The sequence below is a fragment of the Cetorhinus maximus genome, chromosome 11, assembly GCF_964194155.1.
Source record: "Cetorhinus maximus chromosome 11, sCetMax3.hap1.1, whole genome shotgun sequence".
Lineage (NCBI taxonomy): Eukaryota > Metazoa > Chordata > Chondrichthyes > Lamniformes > Cetorhinidae > Cetorhinus > Cetorhinus maximus.
The window spans coordinates 36,410,913-36,437,186 of record NC_135889.1 but is presented as its reverse complement, the minus strand read 5'-3'; the positions used below and the strand labels follow the sequence as shown (position 1 = coordinate 36,437,186).

Sequence of the window (26,274 nt, the reverse complement as noted above, 5' to 3'; positions counted from 1 at the left end):
CTGATGCCTGCTGGACAGACTTGTCCAATCGGTGATGAACATCCACTGAGCACCCAGACATCACAAAATTCCAAGAGGAAGAAGATCAATGTCTCAGCCCTAAAGCAGCCTGACTGAAGAGAGGAATTCCAGACACAGCTCACAGCCAATCTGGAAAATCTTCCAACTCAATTCCAGAACAGTGGGATCAAATGAAATCAGCTGTACTAGAATCCTGTACCAGACAACTGGATTTCAGCATCATCATCATCACCAGGATCGGTTCAATTGAAAACAATGCTGAAATATGTGACCTCTTGGAACAAATTGAGCAGCCTTCATTGCCTGGCAGAGCAGCCCAAGGTTGTAAGTCAAGAAAGCAGCATTCCAAGTGCTTGAGGCTGACACCCAAAGACCCATCCAGAAGCTAAAGGACCCCACCAGTGTAGCTTCAAAAATGCTAGGGCCTAATAGACAAAATCTCCTTCACTCACAGGATTGTGTTTCTCTTCTTAAGGCTGACGATGCCATCTGCCAATGCTGGAATTAAATTTTCAACAACTCCTTATCCATGAAACCACAGCGGGAGTTGATACTCTCCAGACTATCCCCCATTACCCTGTGGTAGAATCTGTGGGTGAACCACCATCGATGGGAGAGCTGCAACAAGCAATCAAACAGATGGAAAACAACAAAGGCTGCAGCCCCAATTGGTAAGCCAGCTGAGGTCTCCAAAACTGTTGGGCTTTTGCTCACATGGAGTCTCAATGCACTCATCCTATGGATTTAGCAGGTAAAAGAGCTCCCCGCAGTGGTTGTGCACCACCCCCCTCTACAGTTAGTGCCCCTGCTGACACTCACTCTGGCTAAGATTAGTGAACTCAGCACAGGCCTAGGATCAAACCTGGGACACAGCATAATGTCTTGAAACAAATCTTACAGGGCAAACTGTGAAATCACAGCAATGTTTTTGTTTTGATTGTGGGAATTAACAGTACAGGATAATGATAACAACTCTTTTTGTATCAAAAACACCCTGAAGGCTAAATAAAACCATGCTCAAGCAATAAGATTATTGAGACAATGTCCCCATTGGAATATCAGCAAAGGATCCCTTATATTAATGTAGCATCTCCATTATTTTTTATGCAGTGGAACTGCATTGCACTACCTGAAAGTGTGGTGGAAGCAGATTAGAAAAGAGAATCAGATGTACCCTTGAAAAGGACAGTTTTTGCAGGGCTATGGGGAAAGAGCAGGGGTGTCGGAACAACTGGATGGCTTTCAAAGAGCTGGCATAGGCATGATGGGTCAAATGGCCTCCTTCTGTGCTGTATGATTCTAATTATATAATAATCTGTGGACAGGGTCATATGATGTATTATTGTACTCCTTGTACTCCTCCCAAGTGTTCTGTCTGTCAGTTGTAGCCAGTCCCTGAAATGTTGACCTCTATTTTTGCTGTGCTGTACTTTGTTCTATAAACAGCAAAGACACCACTTCTACTTAAGACTGTGGCTTCTCGGAGACATTTATTGCACTAAATACTGTCCGCCTTATTCCTCATTATAGAACACAGTGTTCCACCAGCAGTATGTGTTGGTCACATCCAGACATTAAGGGCACCAGCACCATTTAAATGCCTTCATTCTCAGATTAATGTTAGGTAGAGTTACAATTCACTGTACTGAACTGAGACCTGAGAGAAGCTGTCTGTTTATCTACCATGCAATTACTAAAATATTAAATATTCCAGCTTCTAAATTAAGCCTGTTTTTAGTGTTTGCATAGTGATGAGTCATGTGTTTGTCATATCATCTCCAGCAGTGGCAGTCCCCTTACTGTGACATAGCACTGGTGTAAAATGAAAAATAATTTTGCCACAGCATGTACATAAGGTTAAGGAGGCTCCGATAGTAAACAAAGGAAGGGAAGTTTGTTTCCATAACGACTAGAAAGCAAAACACTTTTCAAATCTGTCCCAGGATTTTGTTCCGAAGTCAGATTTCTTATTGGAATAGCTGACAGGGACATTATTCCATTCACAAAAATCAAGGGGACAATTTTAGCCTAACTTCAGGATCTGGTGCTATGGCTGGTTTTACATCTTGCACAGGTCAGTCAATGGAGAGTGACAGGGGATGGAGTGTAAAGCCTGTGATCCTCCTGATCCTGTGGGATCCTGCCCAGCAAGTTCAGTTAATCAGGTGGGCACTCGAGGGAAATAAACGTGCAGGGCTCCAGAGATAGAGCTGGGGAATGGGACTGACTGGATTGCTCAACAGAGAGGCGACACCTATAAATATTTTCATTTGAAAAGGTAGGAAGGCAGTCACCAGGTTTTACATTGCCCCTTATTTTTGGTAACAACTAATTTAAAGTAGGCCAACTGTGTTTAATTACTGTAATGCTGTGGTTACATTCCTCTCGTGGTCTGAGTCCTGATTCCTGGGAGGGAGAGGCTGGGGGGGCAAGGACAACACCTTTTCCTAACCAGATTCATGTCCAAATAGTTCCATCCTGTATCCTGAGCATCCTTGAATTTGTGGTTGAACCGAGGATTTGCTCTGTCTTGAAACCAGTACTGCACCCGACCATACTTAATGCCAGCACAAGGGATGTCAGGGGTGCGGAGACCATAATTTTCAATTTACCGCTGCAGCATAAAAGACCAGGATTGTGAGTCAGATGCCCATGTTAGACAGTGCATTAGGCACATTTCCATTGATATCAATGGACCGGAAAATCAAGCAGTTCCGTAATGGGCACTGGCAACGTGAGCATAATCAGGTGCCCAAAATGGGAAGATGCTTCTTTCCCCATAAGTAACACTCCTCATTTTAACATGGCATTTGCCAACAAAAAGCTGCCTATACCACTGCCTTGGCACAGTACCCATTTCTTTTCCTGCATTATCTCAAAGAACAGGAATAGGTTCACATGGAAGCCAGGCACCCACTTCCACTATGTGAAGAATTCCTGAGTACACCTTTCCTGCCATTACTCCTGCTAGTAACTCTAAGGGGAGAATTTTCCCCATGTTGGGTGGGCCGAGTGGGAGAAGGTGCAGACCTGATCGCCACCAGTGATCGGGTCTGCGCCGCCATTTTATGCGGGCGGGCCAATTAAAGCCCGCCCAGCGTATTTCTCGGCTCCCAAGGATAGCGGGGGTGGGCGGGTGGTGGTGGGAGTGCACTGACTGCTGGGTCTAGTGGCGACCCGGCGGCCTGTTTAAATGAAGCGCTGGCAGCCTTTGCAAGGCTGCTCACAATGGCAGGTAGAAGGGCTTGCCAGAGGGCTTCTGGTGAGCAGGCCAGGCCAGAGGGTAGGCCATCGGGGCAGGCCAGGCCTGGAGGGTAGGCCATCGGGGCAGGCCAGGCCGGAGGGTAGGCCAGCGGGGCAGGGCAGGCCGGAGGGTAGGCCAGCAGGGCAGTGTGCCCCTCGGTTTTCAGATGAATGCCTAGCTGCCCTCCTGGAGGAGGTGACAGCACGGCGGGAGGTCTGAGGGACTAGAGGCGGAGGCCTCCCCACCTGACCAAACGTGCCTGGGAGGAGGTGGCCGAGAGTGTGTGAGTTCCCATGATGTGGTGCAGCGCACATGCGTCCAGTGCTGCAAAAGATTCAACAACCTCCTACATTCAAGAAGGGTGAGTACCATGTTGGCCGAGGTCGCTTAATGCAGCCATCAGCCTTCCTCCCCCCCCGCCCCACCCCCAAACCCCAACCCCCCCAACAACTCTGAGTGCAGTTACAGCATTGGATCCTTCACGACATGTTGCCCTCACTACGTGGGCCAGCAGATATTGCCCATGCCTAGTTCACCCTGAGAGGGTAGTGCTGAGATGGGTTCTGCACCCGCAGCATGTGTGACACTGACACCCAGAGTATAGAATCGGGGGGAATCTTGAGGATCTGTATCTAGGCAGAGAGCTGGAACTGCGAAGCATGTCAAAGTCAGGGTGCTGACTTGCTGGGAGGGGAGTTTCCAGGTGGCAGGGCACCAATCCATCTGCTGGCCTTTGAGTTCCACATGCTTGTGCCTCCTTGCTTTGCAAGGTTAGACCGTGTGGTGCCAAATGTGATGGAGGCAGCATTTGGGCAAGGGGCGGTCAGCCCTGGCTTCTTTGTGTGAGTGTGTGGCAGCTGCAGGGTGAAAAAGCACTGGAGCCCTGCAATGCCCCACTCTGTCATAGAGTCATAGAAATCTACAGCACTGAAAAAGGGCCTTCGGCCCATCGAGGTTGGGGTGGCAGGGATGCGATGGGAATCCAGGTACAGGGCTGGACTAATCAATGCTCTTCCCTCCTTTTCAGGAGAAGACTGCACACAATTCCGCAGAGCAGATGTGGACTGGCGGAGGCCAGGCCCAGTTGGCCATGGATCTGGAGCAGCGCCATGTGCCCAGGTGCACCGCTGGCAGTAAGGCTGGGGTGCCACGGAGAGACATGTTTGGCGAGCACTGAGGTCACCATGTGTGTCCCAGCAGCCATGGCATTGCTGAATGCTCAGTAATTGAAGTTTGTAACATGGGTTGACCACTGATTATGAAAGGATGAGCGCATAATGATCCAGAGGGCAGGGATGCACATTGACATTGTCTCCACGTTAACTAATCAAATGTTCTTCTTCTTCCTTTCAGCATCACCGGAGCAGGGCCAGGAGGAGGAGGCAGAGGGGCCACCTCTCACACCTGAGGGCCCAGAACATTTCAACTCACTAGCGTCACACCATCTCTGCCAGGCAGGCACCGGCGCAGATGCTAGCACCTCAGTGGGAATTAGATCATCGGCTAGTGTCCCAGGGCACAGTGGTGAGGGCACTTCACACTCGCTTGAGGCGCGGGTCGAGACAGAGTGCCCATGGCGCCGGCAGTTGGAGGACTGCAGGGGACCAGGCACATGCTCGGTCGGTGGCTGATGAGGTGCCTCTGGAGTCGTCCATGAGGAAGCAAACGCTGGAAGTGCAGCAGGGTATGCAAGAGGATCTGGCGGAGATACATGAGGCAATGCGTGGCATGGTGCCCGTGCTGGAGGAATCCATGCGGAGCATCACCGATGCAATGAGCCTCATGGCCCAGCGCCATGCTTGCTCCATGGAGACATTGGCGACTCTCATGGAGAGGCTCCTCCAGGGGACCAATCAGGGCCTCCTGGGGTTGCACTCAGACCTGCAAGCCCTCACAGCGGCATTGACCACAGCTGGCCAGTGCGGGAGATGGTCTGGGCACCAAGTATCCCAGCTCGGTGCCGATCCATCTACGGTGAGCAGGGAGGTCCGAAACGATCTCATGTCAGCGCAGCAGCTGCCTGTCATCTCTGCGGGCTCCTCTCAGGGTGCTCCAGATGAGGGCAGCAGCTCCTCCGCCCCTCTGCCAGTGACCATGGCATCGGATGAGGCTGTGACGACTGGGGAGATGCCAGCTATGGAACTGGCCACTCCCTCCCAGGCGGGGCCAGCAAAGGCTCCACAAGTCAGAGGATGTCCGCCAAGGTCATCGAGGCCAACAGGACAGCACAGTGGGCAGGCTGTCTCAGATGCCAGTGCCTGCGAGGTGATAGCACCCAGACATAGCACATTAAGGCACATTAGGCACACCATGGGTTTCTCACTGGTGCTTTTATGTTGTCTCACTATTAATTCATTAAGACTTGGTGTGATGTGCAACACCTTTTTTCTTTGCTTTCAGAAGAGCACTGAAGAGCCTTGGCACCTGGGAGTGTCTGAGGATGTATGTGTCATGAGAGCTGCCTGGGTACCTTGTACAGACTTGTAGAATCTGCATCCTGTGGTCACACACTATCTGCACGTTGACGAAGGCACCCGGCTCACCAAAAGGCGCCTTGATGGCCACATGTGTGCAGTCTATTGCACCCTGGACGCGGGGGAAGCCAGCAATGTCCGCAAAGCCTCTGGCTCACTCTATCTGGCTAGCCTCATCCCAGCGGTAGTGGATGAAAGTCAATGCATGCCTGAACAGAGCGTCTGTGGCCTGCTTGACACAGGTGTGGACAGCTGACTGGGAGACTCCGCAAAGATCACCCACCGACCTCTGGAAAGAGCCAGAGGCATAGAAGTTGAGGGCAGCTGTGACCTTCAGCGCCACTGGCATGGGGTGTCCACCCACACAGTTGGAGCTGATCTGAGGGCCGATCCTCTGACAAATGGAGGTCACTGTCTGCCTTGAGAGACGGAGCCTCCTTCGGCACTGTACCTCAGACATATGGAGGTAGCTGCTTCGCCGCCTGTAAACCCTGGCAGCAGGATAGTGGCATCTTCTGCGGCCCCTTCCACCTTGGACTTCCTGTTGGCCCTACGCCCCTTGTTCCTGCACCTGTCCTCCCAAAGGTGGCTCCCCTGGAGGCTGAATGTGGACTCCTGGCCTTCTTCCTCAGGAGGTGCCTCCAGTGGAAGCACAACTCCCATTCCCAGGCTAAGGGAAGGCTTCCTGAAACCTGCAGGCCCCAAAAAAGATCTTTATTATAGAGTCCTAACCTGAAGGCTGTTACACCTGTTCGAGCAGCTAGTGTGAGTTTTGAATTATTCCTGCTCACTCAGGCAAGCAGCAGTAACTTTCACAATTAAATATCTAACAGATACCACTCGTGACCCTACTCACCCCTCTTATCCCGCCCATGGATGAGTTTTATACAAATGTCTCCTACCCTCCTGCCCGTTGCGCCCGTGCGATGTCCTGAAGATTGCACAGGCACCGGAATTGCAGACAATTGCTGCCTCAAGGGCCTTAACTAGCTGATTAATTAATGGTGGGCGTGCATTGGAGAACATCACGCATGCACCCGCCCACCTAAACATCGCGATGGCACGTGGTGATGTCGGGACGCTCGCCCAATGTCACCGCTCATCATGTTACTTGTCAGCGTGCGGGGCCCACCCCTGCACGCCAACGGGAAAATTCTGGCCTGAAGTACCACGGATGCTGCTTTGAAGTGGCACTCATTTCTAAAAATAAGAGCTTCCTTATCTAGAACTGCCTGTGAACTTATTATGAATTCAAAAATGTTAAGTGAACTGCTTAGTTTCACAAAGAATTTGTGACAAAAATGGACAAATGTTTTTTTTTCTTTTACCAGTTCAGAGTTACCATAAGGAAAAAAAATAAAATGTTCTATCAGGTGGTTAGTGGTCTGTTACTGAACTACATAGAATTATACAAAATGTACAACACAGAAACAGACCATTAAGACCAACCAGTCTGTCCCAGTGTTTATGCTCATATAGACCTCCTCCCATTCTACTTAATTCACCTCACCCTATCAACATATCCTTCTATTACTTGCTCTCTCATGTACTTATCCAGCTCATATCCCATATTTATACCCTATGGGCTCAGATTGGTGAAAGCCAGCCCAAGATGTCCCAGTTGCCATAAAATGAAGTTAACAAGCAAAACTGCCAAAGCTCTCTCGCTGTGAAGGACCCAGACAATTTTCCACACAATATCCAAACCAACACATTGAATACATTGGCTACTTGGTTTGACTCAAAAACTTTGACCCTTGCAGCCAGCATAAAGTGCAGGCTGTGAAAATATACACATATATATATATATATATATATATATAAATATATACTTTTTTTTAATTTCAAAGAGTACGTGCAAGTGTTCAGCGTATTTGCACCAGTAAAACCAGCTGTTTGGCAAACCATGGGGAAAACTGAAACATGCTTTGGTTAAAGTATTTCTGCAACTCATGCATGGAATAAGTATGCATTGTTAGAAAGATGGATTTGACTTCACCATTTCTAGATCATCACTGGCCATAATTACTTTACAGATTCCTCACTGATGTGTGTATAGCAGTCCCAGATATTATGAGGCCAGAGTCCCAGAGTGGTATTTATTTATTTTCTAACCACACTGGCTGCAGTTCCAGATACACGTAAGTCTAATCAGAAGCTTCAATTTCAGGAGGAGCTCAAACAAACATTGGTGGGAGAAGTAAGTGAATAGGTCATTAATATTGCTAGTCTGAGTACACATTGATAAGTCACTTGGGCTGGCTATGCTCTTAAACCCTATTTCCATCCTTCCACCAAAGCATTGCAAAAAAAACGTGAAGCTCTTTTGTGTGTTATTCCTCAAATAATTTGAAAAGTATTGGATTAAATATTGTCACATAGAAACATGCAACCAGACCAGGGACCAGCTCCCTGTGTACCAATAAAACGTTTAAATGAGATCCAGATTTTTTAAATCAGGGAGCTATGTTGCAAGCTTATCCCCTAGTTCTACGTTTCTGATCAGTACAAAGTGGAGTGAGCAGGTTGGAGGAGCTTCTTGTAGCTTCTGTGCCTGGAAAAGATGGCAGTTTCTAGATCCAGGTCAACTGGGAGGTTGGTTCTGACTGTCTGAATCCCCTCCGTGGTCTTGTTTGTGCGGGTGATCCTGGAGAAGGAGCATGGGGTGTCCACTGGTACCACAATGAATAGAGAGTGTGGTGGCCCCAGATGATATAACTCTGGTTTATAATTTTCCCTTTTGTTTAAATTGGGCTTAATAGTAATAATAATTCTGTTAGCTCTGCCTCCTCAGGCGAGGGTGCTTAAATAATTTGTTTTCCTACTGATGACATTGGGGTAAACCAGTGTCATTCCTATTGGTCAGCCAAAATAGGATCCTCTTAGAGCCCACTTCATTATTGATCATTTTTCCTTTTTATCCATCTGGAGTTTCCAATGCTGACAACCTGTAACCAGCTGATTCAAAGGTAAATCATGTTTGGCGGGTGAGATTGTATTGTATTTATTCCTCTTTCTCTACAGCAGCATGGTTAAAATCAGGAAGCTGATCCATGTGGGAAATCATAAACCCAAAGCTGGCTGTTACCTCTACATACAGACTGCTCCACAGTGTGGCTCAATATGGAAAATTAACCCAGCCAAACAAAATTCAGGTTCCATTCCTGCATGGAGCAATCCATTGAAGTGCAACAGTGCTGAAGAGCCTCCAGAGGTTACTGGCTCCTTGTGAAGTTTTTTTCTTTGTTGTAATTGTTTGAGGATGACTGTAAAGACAGATGCATTATTGACTGTGACCCTGTTGGCATCATCAGTGTACTGAGCGTTTCTATAGAATAGCCAGTCCACAGTACAAACAATACACAACTACAGTTTGCACAGTGAAAGATGAAGGCCTTGATAGAGCAGTAATGGTATTAGTCTGTGTAAAATTATTGGGTCTTTTTATTCCTTCATGGGATGTGGGCTTCGCTGGCTGGGCCAGCATTTATTGCCCATCCTTAATTGCCCTTGAGAAGGTGGAGGTGAGCTGCCTTCTTGAACTGCTGCAGTACATGTGGTGTAGGTACACCAACAGTGCTGTTAGGGAGGGAGTTCCAGGATTTTAACCCAGTGACAGTGAAGGAACAGCGATATATTTCCAAGTCAGGATGGTTGTGGCTTGGAGGGGAACTTCTAGGTGCCGGTGTTTCCATGTAGATGCTACACACTGCTGCCACTGTGCGTCGGTGGTGGAAGGAGTAAATGTGGAAGGTGGTGGATGTGGTGCCAATCAAATGGGTTGCTTTGGCCTGGATGGTGTCGAGCTTCTTGAGTGTTGTTGGAGCTGCACTCATCCAGGCAAGTGGAGAGTATTCCACCACACTCGACTTGTGCCTTGCAGATGGTGGACAGGCTTTGGGAGTCAGGAGGTGAGTTACTTGCTGCAGGATTCCCAGCCTCTGACCAGCTCTTGTAGCCTCAGTATTTATATGGCTAGTCCAGTTCAGTTTCTGGTCAATGGTAACCCCCAGAATGTTGATAATGGGGGATTCAATGATGGTAATGCCATTGAATTTCAAGGGGCGATGGTTGTATTTTCTCTTGTTGGAGATGGTTATTGCCTGGTACTTGTGTGGCGTGAACATTACTTGCCACTTGTCAGCCCAAGCCTGTAAATTGTCCAGGTCTTGCTGCATTTGAATATGTACTGCTTCAGTATCTGAGGAGTTGTGAATGGTGCTGAACATTGTGTAATCATCAGCGAACATCCCCACTTCTGACCTTATGATGGAAGGAAGGTCATTGATGGCTGGGCCAAGGACACTGCCCTGAGGGACTCGGGTATATTGTTAATTGTAAATCTTCAGTAGAATCACACACTTAAGTATAGAGTGTAAGGGAGAAATTTGAATGGTTATAATGTGGAACTTGCTATCACAGTTGAGATGAATAGCATAGATGTCTTTAAGGGGAAGCTAGGTAAGTACATGAGGGGGAAAGGAATAAAAGGAAGTGCTAATAGATTAGATAAAGTAGGGTGGGAGAAGGCTTGTGTGGAGCATAAAGACAGGCATTGATCTGTTGGGGTGAATGAACTGTTACTGTGTTGTAAATTATTCGTAGTTTTCTGCAATTTTCCTCTTTGGATCAGAGATCCAACGGAATGGAACTTCAGTTCATCCCTCCTTATCCACCCCTACCCAACCAAATTTCCTAGGTTGGAGTGCATGCCATGAAAAGGAAGCTTTCCGATACATGCCAGAAAACTCAATGATACTCCAATGGGGATATGATTATAGCATCAAAAGAGGATGCGAGCAGCAGAGGCACGTCAAAGCTCAGAGTGAAGGCTTGACTAAAGGCCTCTACCAAGACCGAGATATTGAGCTGCTAAATGTTTGTGGCCAAGTGGAGGGAGAGGAGACATCAACAAGGCCCTCTCACTCCACCAGGGGAAATTGAGACTTTACGAAAATCCTCCACAGACTGTGGTCTTCTGGTTGGGAACCTAGGAAGCAGCAGTAACTGAGGCAGACGGGTAAGATATTCCCTCCAAATCTGAATGTAGTTACTGAATTTAATTATTGAAAGTAAGCAAAACTGCTCATCTCTCCAACACCAACGCTTGTTTTATTTCCAAACCCTGACTCTTCTACAAGTGCAACAGCAGGAATGTTCAAGGATGGCCAATTAACCTGGAGGATATTTTCCGGATCGCAACACAATAGCTCAACCAGGCTTTAAAAAAAAACAGCTGCAATCATCCCAGAGTTGCACAAAGTGTGGTAGCGGGCGGGAAAAAAGTGGTTTTACCCGCCGGCTGCAATAGCAGTTTTCACATCGTATCGTCCCATTCCCACCTCTATTAATTATGCAGCCACAGGAAACATGCTGTCTCACTGGCAAGCAGCTTCCAATTTGCCCACCACGCCACTATCTCGCCGCTTCCTCATACGGTGCCATATTTAAACTGGAGCCGCGCTCACACTTTGCAATGCTTGCAGCCCAGGGCTGCTCCAGTGAAGACATGGCCCCAAAAACCAAGAAGAGTGCAGCCCCCCGATTCAGTGACACATCCCTGGGATATCTGGACATGGTGGAGGCCTTCCACGATGTCCTCTACCCCTCCTCTGGCTGCGGGAGGCTCATCAGTCTCACCGCTCCGGTTTGGGAGACGGTGGCAGTGGTGGTCAATGCCAATGCTGGCCATCCAGTGCAGAAAGAGGATGAATGGTCTCATCTGTGCATCAGGATAAGGCAACCATCTCATCACCCTAAACTCACCCACTCACAAGCCCATCACACATCCACTGGCATCTCACTCACTGCCAGCTCAAGGGACATCACCACTCACTCTGTCACATATAGCCCCACATCTCCAACTGGCCTCATCTCCTCTGGAGACTGCCTCCTCAGCCCTCACCATCTTGAGGCCACTTGCACAGATTTACATGTGCCCCCACACACACCCTGGGATATCCCCCTTCCCCAGAACAGCCTTCGCCCTGCAACCTCTTCCCTTGCCTGAGGCCACTTCTCCCCCTTCCCCAAGGAAGCCCTAGCCCTGCAGCTATTGAAAAGCCACCCCTGCCTCACATCGGGTCTGATAGGTAGAGACCTGCCTTTGAGTTCCCCTAAAAGTGATGTGGTGCTGCCTGTGAAGCCTGGCGCTGATGAATGTGAGTGCCACCCGAAGCAAGGTAGGCAAACAAACCTCAAAGTCCCAAGTGGAGTGCAGCTCACCAGGTGCACGTCCCTTATGTACAGTTGTGAAACATATCGGCACGCAAACACGCTGATGTGCCCAGATGATCCAGCATGTGGGGGATGATTCTGGCAAGCAGGACTTATAATGAGAGGCTAAAATATTGAAATTGGGTTCCCGGCGTGCGGCAGTGGGAAATGCCAATTTAAGGGTGGTGCGGACAATCGCAAGCTGGGTTCACGACATATGAAACCTATCTTTTAGCCATCTCACCATATTGTCTCTGCACCCTCCCCCCTCCCCCAACCCACCATGATGCCCAATGCCTGCCGCCAACAGGGCCAGAAAATTCTGGCCCAAGCTTCAAATAGCCCCAAAATTCCTTCGTAAAAAAATATATTTTTTAAAAATTTCATCTTAGCAACTTATTAAACATATATATTCAAGGTGAAGCACTACATAGAGGTACAACCACTAAAATGTGAAGGAATAAGGGTCAAATAACATGGAATTGTTACAGGAATATCTGGTTAAAAGTTACTTTGGGTAAACTCATAGTGAAACACATTTTAACAGGAGCAAAATTAGCTTGCGAACAAAATATGGTTAACTCCCTTCAATAGTGTGAACTCACCGATAAGAAATTCACACACCGACAAAACAGTATTCTATGGTTTTTGCTATTACACCAGCATTTAAGCATACAATGCAAGCTCTGATAATTAAAACCACAATCAGATAGAAGAATAATAGGCCCCATGTCTTGTTATCTTGCTGGACACTATACCTTGACTAAGCAAAATTGACCAACATGACTGTTACTTGAAGTCCAGTTTCAGGAATTAATTCAATAACAACATTTCGTAGAAATTGAATGGACAACCTCATAATAGGTGGTCCTTTCACCAAATAAGGCATACTAATTAACGGTAGTCTGTTATTGATTAAATGAATGTCTTCTATGTAACCATTAATTACATAACCCCAAAAATTCATTATAAATAGCTCAACATAATTTGAATAAGTTTAGATTTGTTTCGAACCCAATGAGTCTCACACACACTTGGGGATTAAGGCAACCTTATTTTAATATTTGAACTGCCTTTCCTTTTGCAAGTACTATTTCTGTAACAAGTAAAGTTTAAATTTTGGATTCTCCATTAGAAATAAGATAAATCTTTCTCAGGATTTATCTTATTTCACAATTTATGCTTCTCATATAACCACTGAAAACCAAATTGTATGCTTGATTTTTATAATAAACTTTTGTGTGTTTTAAAATTTAAATTGTCTCACTTAGTCTTCTGTATTAAACACTCAATGAACCTAATTTCTATTGTTTATTGTTGAGGAATATTTACTGAGGAGTTTCACCCGGACCTTTATAATATCCAGGAGAATTACAACTTCGCCTTATTTTAATTAGTTTTTAGCTATGATGAAGAAGGTAATAATCTCGACTGATTCTGTTCCTTTGGGTGGAGGCTGTTTAGATTCAGTGGACCTAGTTACATGTCTTTGAGCCTGACCCCCTCTGGCTGAAGTTGCGGGGAGTTAATTGGGAGGTACGTCTGATTTTGAATACCCCTAGAAAATGAGACAAGGATTGTAATACACCACAATATAACCACAACTCTCAAAAACAAGTTGTCTTTATATAGTGTCTTTAATGTAGAAAAGTGCTTCACAGAAGTACAATTAAAAAAAGAATGCCAAGCCAAAAAAAAGATATGAAGGAGTGCCAAAAAAGTAAATCAAAGAGGTGGTTTTAAGGAGGTTCATAGAAAGGGAGTGGAAGGCAAAGAGTTTTAGAGAGAAAATTCCAGTACATGAGGCCTAGGTAACTGAAAGCACAACCACTAATGCTGGGATGAATGAAGGGGGGATGCACAAGAGGGAAGACGCAGAGAAATGCTGTGTTCTGGAGGGGTATTGGAGGACGTTAGGGGGGACGAGCAAAAAGAGATTTTAAACAGGAGAATAAAACACTTAAGTTTGAGATGTCGGGGAACCAAGCACCAATATATGTCAAAAAGTATAGGAGTGATGAGTGAGTGGGACTTGATGTTGGATAGGATGCAAGCAGCAGAATTTTGGACAATGCCCCAACATTAAAATGATCAAGTTTGGAGGTAACAAAAGCATGAATGAGCGTTTCCAACAGATGAACTAAGTTAGATGTATGCTTTGTGACCGAGAGGATAGGTGATTGCAAGATCTGCTCCAGGTTGAGTAGACTGCTGAGATTGCAAACATCCGATTCAAACTTAGACAGTAGCTAGGAAGGGAAGCTAGAGTTAGTGGCAACAGAGTCTGTGGCAGATGTAGAAGGCAATGATGTTGGTTTTTCCAATTGCTGATCTGTGTCAATCATGTGGAATGTCTATCAGTTATTATAGAGCTCCAGCTGGAGGACTGTAGCACTGGGCTCTGCCTGTCCTTTCACATAGGCAGTGCAGCTCACACTTAATAAAGCAAAGAGGAGGGTGTGTGAGGGGCTAGCCTCTGACCTGAGAGGCCCATCCAATAAAAATACATACTGTGAATTTGAGCATGCGCAATTCACAATTCTCTAACCATTAGTCAACATTCTGGGAAAATGTGATGTACACACCCAGATACAGGAAAAGGTGACCCCAGTCTACACCAAAAAAGTTGGAAAACTACCTCATAATATAAAATCCAAGAGATAACTTAATAAAGCTGGATCAGGATGACATCACTCTCCCAAGGCTAATATGTCACCTGGCAGGTATCAAGGAGTAGGTTTGAGGCTGTAATCTAATCAGAAGCTCAACCTTATTCCCATATATCAAATATTCCAACTCGAGATTACACACATTCTGTGTTTTTAATCCTGTTTGCAGGGTTGGCATTTATGCTGTGAAACTTGTGTAATTGGATGGGGCCCTGAGCTAGTCAGGAGCCCTGAGTGGATCCGTTTGCCATAACCAGCTCTTTCTGAAAGCATAAGTCAGTCCAGGTAGGCCGAGTTCTCAACCTAACATACTCTGGCTCCACGCAACTGGTCCATGTGGACCATACCCCAATTGGCAAAGTCAGGACTGAGTAAGGGCTGTGCAACCCAAGCAAGTCAGAGATCCCGAGCAGGACCAGTCCCCAGGCTAAGCCTGTGCACAACGTCCCCTGCCAGGCAAACCCCTTCATTCCCCAAGACCACAACCACCTGCTTCCTCTCCATGATATTCCACAGATTTGCTTCTAATTTGTGGGATGGAATGGAGTGGGATTGGAAATGGATTGATTTTTCTTGGAGCCCAACCTTGATAGTGGATCTCTTTCACAAACATCTGGGACACGGTCCATAGTTAGAATTTTTCCCCATTTATCTCCCCTTTTCTTTTATACAGCTTGGCCAGTTTCTTGGCTCACCCAAACTACTTCTTTAACCAGCTTTCGATCCCTTGTCTTAATGTTTCCTTTCCTGGTTCTGTGTTAATTTTTTTCAACGATTACATCCCCTTGAAGAGCCTTAGGACATTTTGCTTCATTAAAGCGCTACGTGAATGCAGTTTGTTGTTGTTGATCATAAGGGTATGGGTTTCTACATGGCCAGTGTCAGCATTTTCTGAAGACGTGTTTCTGCAGTCTGAGGGTCACCGCGCTTGAGGTTTCCTCCTATCGAGCTGTAGGCCCTGACGTCAGCTGAAAACTCCACCTGGAAATCCAGATGGAAGCCCAAAAACTCTCTCATTGTGATGAACAAAATTAGAGTGGGAGCCAAGACTGGAATTCAAACCTGGACCCTTAGGATGACAGGTCAGTGCTTTATCGAGCAAAAGGCAGTATGATAAGGTAAAAGATCCATCTAGCTTACTGGAAATATCGCAGTTGGAGTTACTGGACCCACCTAGAATCCTATTATGGTTATAATGATTACTGTACATCATTATTAGGGACAAGATACACTGAAGTCCCTTTAATATTCTGCAGGGCCCAATTACAAAATTCTTGGTATTGTCTTGAGTGTTTTTGTTATCTAATCTATTAATGCAAATTTCCATGCATGACATAGTTAGTTGTTCTCTATCAGTATCAAAATGCATAAATTGTACATAGAGTGACCCCACACACAGTCCAGCCCAGTTTAAACAAACCAAAGTGAAGGAACAAAGCATGTCTTTCTCTTTGTAGACTGACACCCGTGATCCCATCTTAATGTATTTAAATGAATTCTAACTATTAAACTCTTACACTAATGGTAGTTAAGGCCTGATAACAATGAATTGGAAAATTTGATTTTCAGTCAGATGATTAAAAAAAACAAAATGCATGGAATAATACAATACATCTTAAGATGTGTTTAGGCTATTGATACAAAGTCTATTTTTGGCTTCTTTCTGCTGCTAAACTTGTGCTATGTACATTGGTTTTCAAGGCCCAAAATGACTCCAGAGCAAAGCTTTTCTCCTGTGTTAGGGTCAGGCTCTAAACCTGGATTCGGGCCTCATTTATAACTGCAGACCACAACACTGACACTACAATTCTAGAGTATGTGGAGTTGGTGGATAAGAACAAATTCTACAAACAGTCTGACCTGTTCAGCAGTGCCATCACACTTGGGGCTTTTTTCTCCTCTCAGAAAGTACTCTCCAACTATTTCAAAAACACGAATTATCAAAAGCTGCCTAATGTATTTTGCCTGTAAGTGTAATATAGTTCTTTGTGAACGTGACCAAGGAAATGACTAATCTCTCATTTGCATGGGTTGTTATTAGGGTGTATCACAGACATATCAACAGCACTCTCCTGTCCATTGCATGTGCCACCATCAAAACAAATTGCTTAATGTCACAACATTTGGGAAATTACAATGCCTCAGTCAAATGTCATGATATCTTGCTGTTCGTGATTCTGCACATTTATTTCCCAACCAAGAAGTATAAAATTAGGAACTCTTCCACATAAAATTACTAACAGATGATTTCTGATGCCATAAGACATAATAGTATTGTAATGATTACAATACTGTGTCATCCCCAAACCACTTGAGGGCCTATTGATATGAATTCTGTGGGATATTACCATTGTGAGGTTACACTTCACAGAAATAGTGACCAACCTCTCATTGCTAAGACATTTTCACATTGCGATGAAAACCAATTGTGCAACCCTGCGTTTTTTTTTCCTTCACTCTACAGCAAGTTTCTGATGCTAGATTTAATGATAACTTTTTTCTCCCCCTTCAAATCAGAACACAAATACAGTAACCAAGTAAAGAAAAATGGGTCCTACCTTGAGCCTGCGCTGCAGAACTGTGGGAATATCCAAGGGATAAAAGGGCTGTCTCGATGAGCTGATTGAACAGCACGTCTTTACGGATCAGCACAAATTCAGCGTGCTCTTCTTTCCCTTCGCATTCTACAGGATTGTCCGACTGCTCCACCACACAAAACACTGGCAGGGTTGATCCTGAATGTGGGGGAAAAGAAAATCCAAATAACACACAGGCTTTTGTTTCGAAAACGCTCAGACCTGATCACAGCCCAGTCACTGGTTAATGCTGTTTGACAGCACGTAGATTTTGCTCGTTGACTTGTTTATTAATGCTAGCTGTGCACTGTTGGTTTTGGTAAACAGACCAGGTTTCAGAACTCAGAGACTGTCTTTATTGAATGCCGCAGCTCTATGCACTACTGCCACTGTCCTTTCCCTAGCCTGTGCAAAGCGCTAAAAGTCACTGGGGACATTGCTTTAATGATGTTTTAGTTTTCGTATGACCAAAAAAAAAATACTGCTTCATTTCCTCTGAAACATTGATAACGTCCACAACAAGCACGTTAGAACAGACCTGGAAAGGCAAAGTCCTCTGAACAAACAGAAAACATTCGCTGTGAGATTCAGCTGCAAAAAAAAAATTGTTACACTTCCCAGAAGTTTAAGCGACAGGAGTTTTCATTTTTCTAGCAGAAAGTGATCAGGATTTTTTTCCTTATTTAAATAAAAATCAAACCACTGCAAAATATTCTCCCTCAGTTTAACTTGAAGCCTGTGCCTTGATTTCAAGCAATGGAGTTTGGCAGCGGCATGGAGGTAGATTTTGACTTTCAGCATTATTGAGTTTAATGGTAGACACAGGAAGTTGAATCAAAATATTAAAGCTCCTGTCACCTGGCTTACTAACTGCATCCCTACGAATGTTAATTCAGCTCTCTCACAGTGTCAGGCTCATTAACTTGTATGCACAAATTCTTCAAAGGTTATTCACTATCCAAAAAACAATGTTCAAAAAATTACCAAAGGGACAAAAAGGATGAATTTTAAAGTTGATTGCAATTCTTTATAAGTCTGATTTTTAAGGGGGCCCTGATGGTGATAGTGGTCTTTAAATACCAATTCAATTAAGATGCCAGCTACAGAAAACATAAAGGCTAATCAGACTAGAAGGCAATAGGTAACCCTAGTCAGGCCAGTCCATACTGCTGCTATTCATGCCAGTCTACACTTTCTTCAATGAATATATTGCAAAGCAAATGTGATCAACAGAAACAAGAATATCTAATGCTGAAAAGTCACTGGTAAGTTTGTAGAGTGAACTCAATCCAACAACTGTACATGGCACTGCTTTTCCATCAAATACTCTCAGCATTCAACAGCCCCATTCTATAAATTACAGTCTTGATTGAGATTCAAAATACAAACAGATGCCTTGATTAGAGAGTGAATGTGCTAGAAGGGGATAAACTTCAATAGACTAAAAGACCTTTTCTCATTCTTTGGTTTTTATACATTCTCGAGGCACTAAGGAAGGAACAGACAACTATTGCCAGTTGGAAGATGATAAGTGCCTTCTGTAGGTAGGTCCCACTATAATATTTATTGTTAAAAAGCTTATAAATATAAATCCATATTTAAATCACACTTTCCTGTAGCCTCACAGTTTTAAACCTGAAATTTGATTGCAGAATCTTTATAATTTGCTAATCTGGCAGCCTTGATACTTTAACATATTTTACACTTTATGCCATGTTATAATGTAAATTGACCTATGTATGTGGCACCATACACTTGTGACAAATAGGGTTTGATTACTGAATCTCGGTTTTACATGTACTTTGTTCCTCTTGAATGTTTATTGCCGATTTTACCAGTTCTTTTACATATATATATATATCCATAACACTCTACAATGCAAAAAAAAAACTGCTTGTGCATCTTCTCAACAAGTGCAAGGACAATCAATCAGGCATAACCACAACTCGGCAGCATGCAATAGTGTCAATATTTTCACTCCCGGTTTCTCAGTTTAAAAAGCTTAATGGTGCAGTCATCATTATATAACAGCTTCTTTAACCTGTAATCCTTCTTAATTTAGACACGTTGACTTCACCAAGTGCGATTGCCAAATTGGCACTTGGAATTTAACTTTCTTTCCTGAAATCCCCTTGGCTCTTAAAAAATGTGCATGGGGGTTATTTCCTATTTTTTTTAACTGGAGTAATGTTAAGCGGAGTAACAAGATTGTAATCTTTTAGACCTGAACCAATCGCTACTGTGGGATCAAATCAACATCTCACTTGTGCAGACTTCTGACAGGGACTATAGTTAAACTAAAAACACCGCACAGTGAGAGCAGATATCTAAATATCCTGGATTATCAAGGACATTTGAAATAGAAAAGAGCTATTAACAAATAAACACCCTAATAACAACCAATGCAAATGGGAGATTAGTCATTTCCTTGGTCACGTTCACAAAGGACAACATAACACTCACAGGCACAATATATTAGGCAGCTTTTCAGGGCAGACGGGCTCTTGGGGAGATTATAATACTACCTCGCGCCTTTGTCCTACATTGTCCGACAACATTCGGAGGTTTCCGTAAGATTATTATTCAATGTGTCAGTGAACAGGGCTGACAAAACTAATATTCACCTTTTATTGAGCATTGTTCTCGCTCTGGTTTTACAAAAGTCAGTTTCACTAGGAATGGTTCAAAGCAGTGGTTTTAATAATCCTGCTTTTCGACTCTTCCGAGCTTTGCTGGCCTCCCAACTCCTTCAAAAAACCGGTTACACCCAATAAATCAACAATGTTCACACAGACATACACCGGTAGTACCTATACTGAAACCCCAGTAGAAAGCATTGGACATGCAGCGTAGCTGGGGACGGAGAGGGTCTCTGCTGTTTTCTACAGTCCAGTTCCAATGTAGCTTCTAGAGCTCCTTTACAGCTGCAAGATGTTTTGAATAACTGCTTGTACGCGACAAAGGGGACTGACTGAAGACGAACTAGCAGACAAGTTGTGATAACAGAGACAGTCACATCACAATTCTTAGATAGTGTAACTAATATTCACATTCAGTCAATCTCCCTAATTTACTGGCCGGCTTGGGCCACAGTCGGTCAAGCTGTGTTTCTTTCAGTGAGACAGCTTCACACATGGGGAGGTTTGTGCAAGCTTGGGACACATGCTACCTCTACCTTGCAAATACCTCCAGATTACCGTCCCCCTCCCTCCCACTGCCACTCAGAAAGTGCTAAAGTTCCCTTTCAGCCGGTGCCCTGCTAGTCTCTCTCCCAACATGAGGGCGTTTTAAACCAATCGCTGCTGGTAAAAAAATATGGTTTAATATTCCCCGAAAAGACGGAAGGAGACCGCTAGGACATTAAGCTGTCGGCGGCAGCCGTGGAGAGCACTCAAGTGGCAAGGAGCCCATTAGGTTCGCCCTCCGGGGGAAGCCTCGCGTTTTTCTGCTGAGTGCTGACTAGGGGGCTGATAGGTGCTGCTCATGCTGGGCAGGGCATCAATGAGCTGGAAATCTGCCGAGCTTCTTCCTGTAATCCTACACCGAGCACACACCAAGTTTGATCAACATGAACCCTGACACCCAGTGTGAATGTGGCCCTGCTGTCAGTTCACAGACTGGTGCATCCTACCTCCCAGCGCCTTGACTGGGGAGCCATTGGATCTCCCTCTGCCTCCGTCTGTCGGGCTACCATTCGGCTCCAGCCTGGCCTTCTTACCGGGAGGTGGACCCTGCGCCTCGGGGCTGCTGTTCTTTCGCTCTGGGCTGTCTCGGGGGTAGGGACGGGGGCTGGCACTTCTCATGTCCATTCTCCGCCACGAGTTGGTGGTGAGAGCTCCCGAAGGCAGGTCACCGTGCCGATTGCATAGACCTGTGAGGAAAGACAGTCGGAAGAACAGAATATGTGTCAAGTTTGTTATGATTACAGTGCACGGACTTGCCCGACCTCGAAAAGCCAGTATCTCCGGATGCATTGGGACAGATCACACACGCACAGATAGTCGTGATGTCCCTTATGAAGTGTAACCTTCAAATAAAGTCGAATGGATTCTTCTGAACATCAGCTGTAGTAAAAGTGGAGGCTGTATTGAAGATACTGCCACGCAGAGTCTCAGATCTAAACATACCTTCTAAATTATAAATCGATTTATCCGACTTACAGCCGCTCCTACAATCTCACATTTTAAAGAAATCTGCAGTTCATGATTTCAGATTATTGTAAATGAGACACTAAGTTAAGACATTGTCAATTCAGACGTTCAATCCTTTTAATTGGCTGCGGGAAACGAACATTTTGGCATCAAAATGCATTATATTAAAGCTTTCACTTAAACGAACTTGTCACTTTATAACGCTTCAAACAGCTGTTTGACATTTTAACTCTGACAAGAGCACTTTTCCTGCTACACTTGAGGGAATACCGGCGTTTAACTGCATCAAAAGGTGGTAATAGCACGCTGGGAAGGATTAAAGTGATTTAAGATGACATCGTAGCTATATCTAATGTTTCTGTCACCATCTCCCTTGGTTCAAATCCAACTTTTAACAACTGTTTTCTTTTTAGGTAGCTCCTTTGCTGGAGACGCGGCCGTTTCTCTCTCTCTCTCTCTCCCTCGAGCAGTTTGAAAAGAATTTCTCCCCACTGTGTCCCTGTGACTTACTATCTAGGATGTGCCTGTAAGCTGGATGTGCTGATATATGGCTCTGGCCATGTGGGAGAAGCAGGGAATCCAGGTGTGGAAGTTTAACAAGCTGGGTCTGCAGTCACCCACTCAGACCCTCTCTGTATCTCCCGCTGTGACGGCTCCTGTCCGATCTCTCCGGGGGGGGAGTGTGGGGGGGAAAGGTGGGGGGATGGAGGGGGTGGAGGGGGGTGGGGGGTGGTGGGCGAAAGAAAGTGGAACTCACATAGACTCAACTCCAGAGGCTTTTCCTTCAAGCGGTCACTCCTTGTCTCAAATGAATAATAGTAAAAATACTGTCTTTTGTAAAAAAAAACAAGAAACACATTGAAAGCAATCACTTCGAAGATTCCATATATTAAGACAAACTTTCAGGGGAGCTGCCGATCCAGTGCAGAAAGAGGGGGAAGGATAGCCTGTGTCACTTTGATCATATCTCTCCACAGCCGAGACGTTGGGACTGACAGCGACAGAATGAGAGAGAAATTATTAGTTGCGTTGACTCATCAGCACTGCTCGGGGTTGTCCTTTCTGCATATCACTGCTCGCTTCCGTTCCTAGTCCGAGAGAGACTCTTTTTTGTGTGTGTGTGTAACATTCAACGGGACGAGTGATGGAGCCCCTAAGGTGAAGGAGGGACGGGGAGAGGGAGGGGGCAGCAGAGTACTGCTGTTGGTGTGGGTCGCTCGGACGGCGGCGCTCAGTTTGATTAAAAGAAAAACAACAGACCCCCCCTTCCTCCCTCCTTCCCGTCTTTGACGCGCAAGAATTTTTAATCAGCTTGATTACTGTAAGACGGTTCGCATTTATTACAGATAATAATACCACATGATCAGATCATTAGATGCCTGGCTGAACCCTCTGAATAGATACACGCAACACAGCAAACATTGTACACGCACACACACACAGTCACACCGATACAAACACACACAGTCACACAGACACAAACACAGACAGTCACACAGACACAAACACAGACACAGTCAGTAACACCGATACAAACACACAGTCACACCGATACAAACACACAGTCACACAGACACAAACACAGTCACACAGACACAAACACACACACAGTCAGTCACACCGATACAAACACACAGTCACACCAATACAAACACACACACACAGTTAGTTACACCGATACAAACACACACAGTCACACCGATACAAACACACAGACACACACAGTCAGTCATATCGATACACACACACAGTCACACCGATACACACACACACAGTCAGTCACACCGATACACACACAGTCACACCGATACAAACACACACACAGCCAGTCACACCGATACAAACACACACACACACAGCCAGTCACACCGATACAAACACACACACACATTCAGCCATCCAGACTCTCAGGAGTGCATTTCTGCAAAACTGCTCGCTCCTTGCAGACCCAGCGGACTGAAGTCCGGTGTAAATGTGATATATTGTACACACATGGAATTTCCTGTGATGCGTTGATCGCACACAGTTTGTCCCCACGGGCGTTCATCAACAGTCAAACGGATAGTACTGTCCTGCTTTTTTTATTTTTCCGAGGGGCGCTGTATGAATAAAACAAGTGCACTGTCATGTAAAATTAGTTAATAATAAACTGCATTCTTGATAGACAGATGCTTTTGGCTTTTAATAATTTATGAGCGCCAACGTAAATTTGTCTAGGAGCCTGTGTTGAATATTTAATAAAGTCAACAGTTCTTTTCTTCCCCCCACCCACCCTCCTCCCCTTTCCGTTTGCTTTCTCTATTAAACCCGAATATCTAGAAATGTCCACTAAGCCCTGTATGAGAGAGAGAGAGTCGCGGGGGTTAGACTGGATAACGAGTGCACCGGGATTTCCTGGGCTTTGCAAACCGGCTCGGTAGCTGGGAGAGTGGGAGCGCAGATACTCCTCATGTCCCCTTTCGCTCTCCCTCTTCAAATTTGACACAGGCTCCTCTGCCCTTCAGCCCAATGCAGAATCTATCCTTCGGAGAGAAAGCACACGCACACATTTCTTAACATCTTTGCTTTCCTGATCCTTGATTTATCAGGGTCCCTGCTTTACAAATTGTGCCATTTAGATTTGAGCAGACCCATCGACAAGGGCTTAGCTCACTCGCGCTGATCAATGACAGAAACTTGCTGGCGCTATGTTGACTTGTGCTCTTGGCAGTCAAAGAGCGCCGTTTAAGGTGGATGGTATCCATTTAAACCAACTTTGCTCCATTTCAGAATGCAATAAAAAAAAAGATTAAAATGATCGTTAGCAAGTACACGGCTGCGATTTCCAATTATCACATTATTTAACTCCTGGTCTAAATAGTGAAAAAAGTGCTGGTCAGGACTTAAAGGGTTAAAGGAGTCATCCAACTTTAAAATTAACCTTGGGGTTTGTGCAGGATTTTTAGCCCCAGACTAATTACCAATATTTTAAAAGCCAAAGAGAAATCAATATCGTTATTTAACTCGGTCTCCGAAACCACAAGACAGATTCTCTGCCTCCCTGAACTGCAACGTGCAGCCAGTTACAACACTGGGGGCTTTTCAAATAGCCAGCCACATTCTTTTGCACCTCCATGACTCTGCATACGGAAAGAAACCCGACAAAATGTGTTATCTATTAACTTTGGTACATCTGCAAACTGTAAGATTGTAGCTGCGTTTAGGTAAGGTTGCAAAATGTCTATTGAGGAGATTATAATAACATCCCCCCCCACCCCCCACCCCCAGCAGCTTAATTCAAGCTGTATTTTTTTTTTGTAAGTCCGCTGTTAATTTGATATTTGAGCCTTCACCGCTGCATTTAGAGAAAAAAAACAATGTAAAAGGTGACTATTAAGAATGCTGGTTCCCTCCCCAGCTCTTGAATACAATTCCTCCTTAAATTTAGGGAGGGAGAGCCGCCCTTACGGTGGCGCCACTGTGCCATGCAGCAGCACAGCGTAACCGGATCGCACAACTCGAAACTCCTGCCTGCTCTCTCTGGCCTGCCTTGGCCACCCCGCTCGCATGTCACCCGCCCTCATCACCACGAAAATAAAATCAAGTAGGGGCCAATCGGGATTTGGACCGGGGGAGGGGGTGGGGGGGTGGGGGGGGGGTGCACACGCAGGCAGAAAACAGCAAACACTTACCTTTCGGGGTAGACGATTCGACTGGAACCAAAGGCAGGGACGAGGATGAGAAATCAAACTTGGAAGCGACCTGGCGGGGGTGGGGTAGTGGAGAGTGGGGGGGGGGGGGGGGGGGGGAGGGCGGGGGTGGTGGTGGAGGGGTAAATCTTCCAAAAGGAATGTCACAGGAGTGCTGGAGAGTTGTGCGAAATGACCCGGCCGCAGTCGCTGAAGAATCAGTGAGTAAAATCGCCCAGAAAGCACACATCAATAGCCTGATAATATCTATCACCAGGACGATAAGCGTGTTTGCGTTCAATACGGTCTCGCTCGATATTCATTGCGTTATAATTGGTTTTAATTATAGATCTGTAGCTTAATGCCCATCGGGTGGCATCTGCCGGCACATTGACTGGATATTGAGGAGTTTCCAATGGAAGCTCACAGTTGGCCGCATGTTTCCCCTACACAATCTTTCTATACAGCGGTGCTGCAAGACTGAGTGTTTCTCTCCTGTGTGGTATCATGTATTAACTGCTTAATGCATAAAATATGACGGCTGACTTCAAGGGGCGACAATTAATTACAGAAGTTTTTTTTTAAGTGGCGGAAGTTTGACGATCCAGAGGAGTTGGGGAGGGGGGCGGGGGGTGGTTGGGTGGGGGAACACAAAAAAAGTGCCTGGAACTGACAAGCCCGCAGATGTAACTGATTGGAATGGAAAATTGGATCATTTTTCCTGGAGTCCATGGCAGCCTCGCCCCCCGCCCGACTGGTATGAACTGCCTCTTCCCAAAGCCGGACTCTGCTAACTAACAGAGAATGAGCAGATCTCTCTGCCTGTCCATTGTCTGAGGCGCACAAACAAACTGCCCCAAGCCCGAAAAGCAACAATACTCTCAGAAGCGAGTCTGTTCCAACCCCGCGAGCGAAACGGAAGGGACGGCCGTGTAAACACTTTCATTCCTCGTGTCAGGCTGCCGCAAGCAACGATACAATTTACTAAAGTTAGGGGAAGATGTTTGAGAGATCGTTAGGATTATTCTTTTTAGTATTAATCACACACTTCACTCTATCAGTCGCTGGCGATTTTTACAACCCACTCGAGAGCGTCGCGTCGGAGTGGACAGTGTTTCTCTCTAAGGCAGCATGAGCTCACGTTCTGTGGCAAACTTGAGAGATACCAGTTTTGAAATTGGACCTTTCATGGGAGAGAGGGAAAGCTGAGACTTTAAGCAAAGGATCAGAACAGCGCGCTTTCTCTCAGGAGCTG

The 26,274-nt window shown here is 45.5% G+C and overlaps 1 protein-coding gene across 3 annotated transcripts in view; it reads right to left on the bottom strand.

Moving 5' to 3' along the window:
* satb2 (SATB homeobox 2) overlaps positions 1-22,155 on the bottom strand; it is a 186,957-nt gene extending 164,802 nt beyond the window's left edge. The window contains exons 1-3 of one of the 3 annotated variants that reach the window (XM_078551815.1): positions 22,109-22,155; positions 20,832-21,071; positions 17,183-17,359 (exon numbers count right to left, since the gene is read on the bottom strand). In XM_078551815.1, coding sequence (XP_078407941.1) covers positions 17,183-17,359; positions 20,832-21,009 — 355 coding nt within the window. In that variant the 5' untranslated portion in view covers positions 21,010-21,071; positions 22,109-22,155. Of the gene's footprint in view, positions 1-17,182; positions 17,360-20,831; positions 21,183-22,108 lie in introns of those variants that run through there. The other 2 variants (XM_078551813.1, XM_078551814.1) reach the window with 2 other exon arrangements.
* Between the last annotated feature and the right edge of the window lie 4,119 nt (positions 22,156-26,274).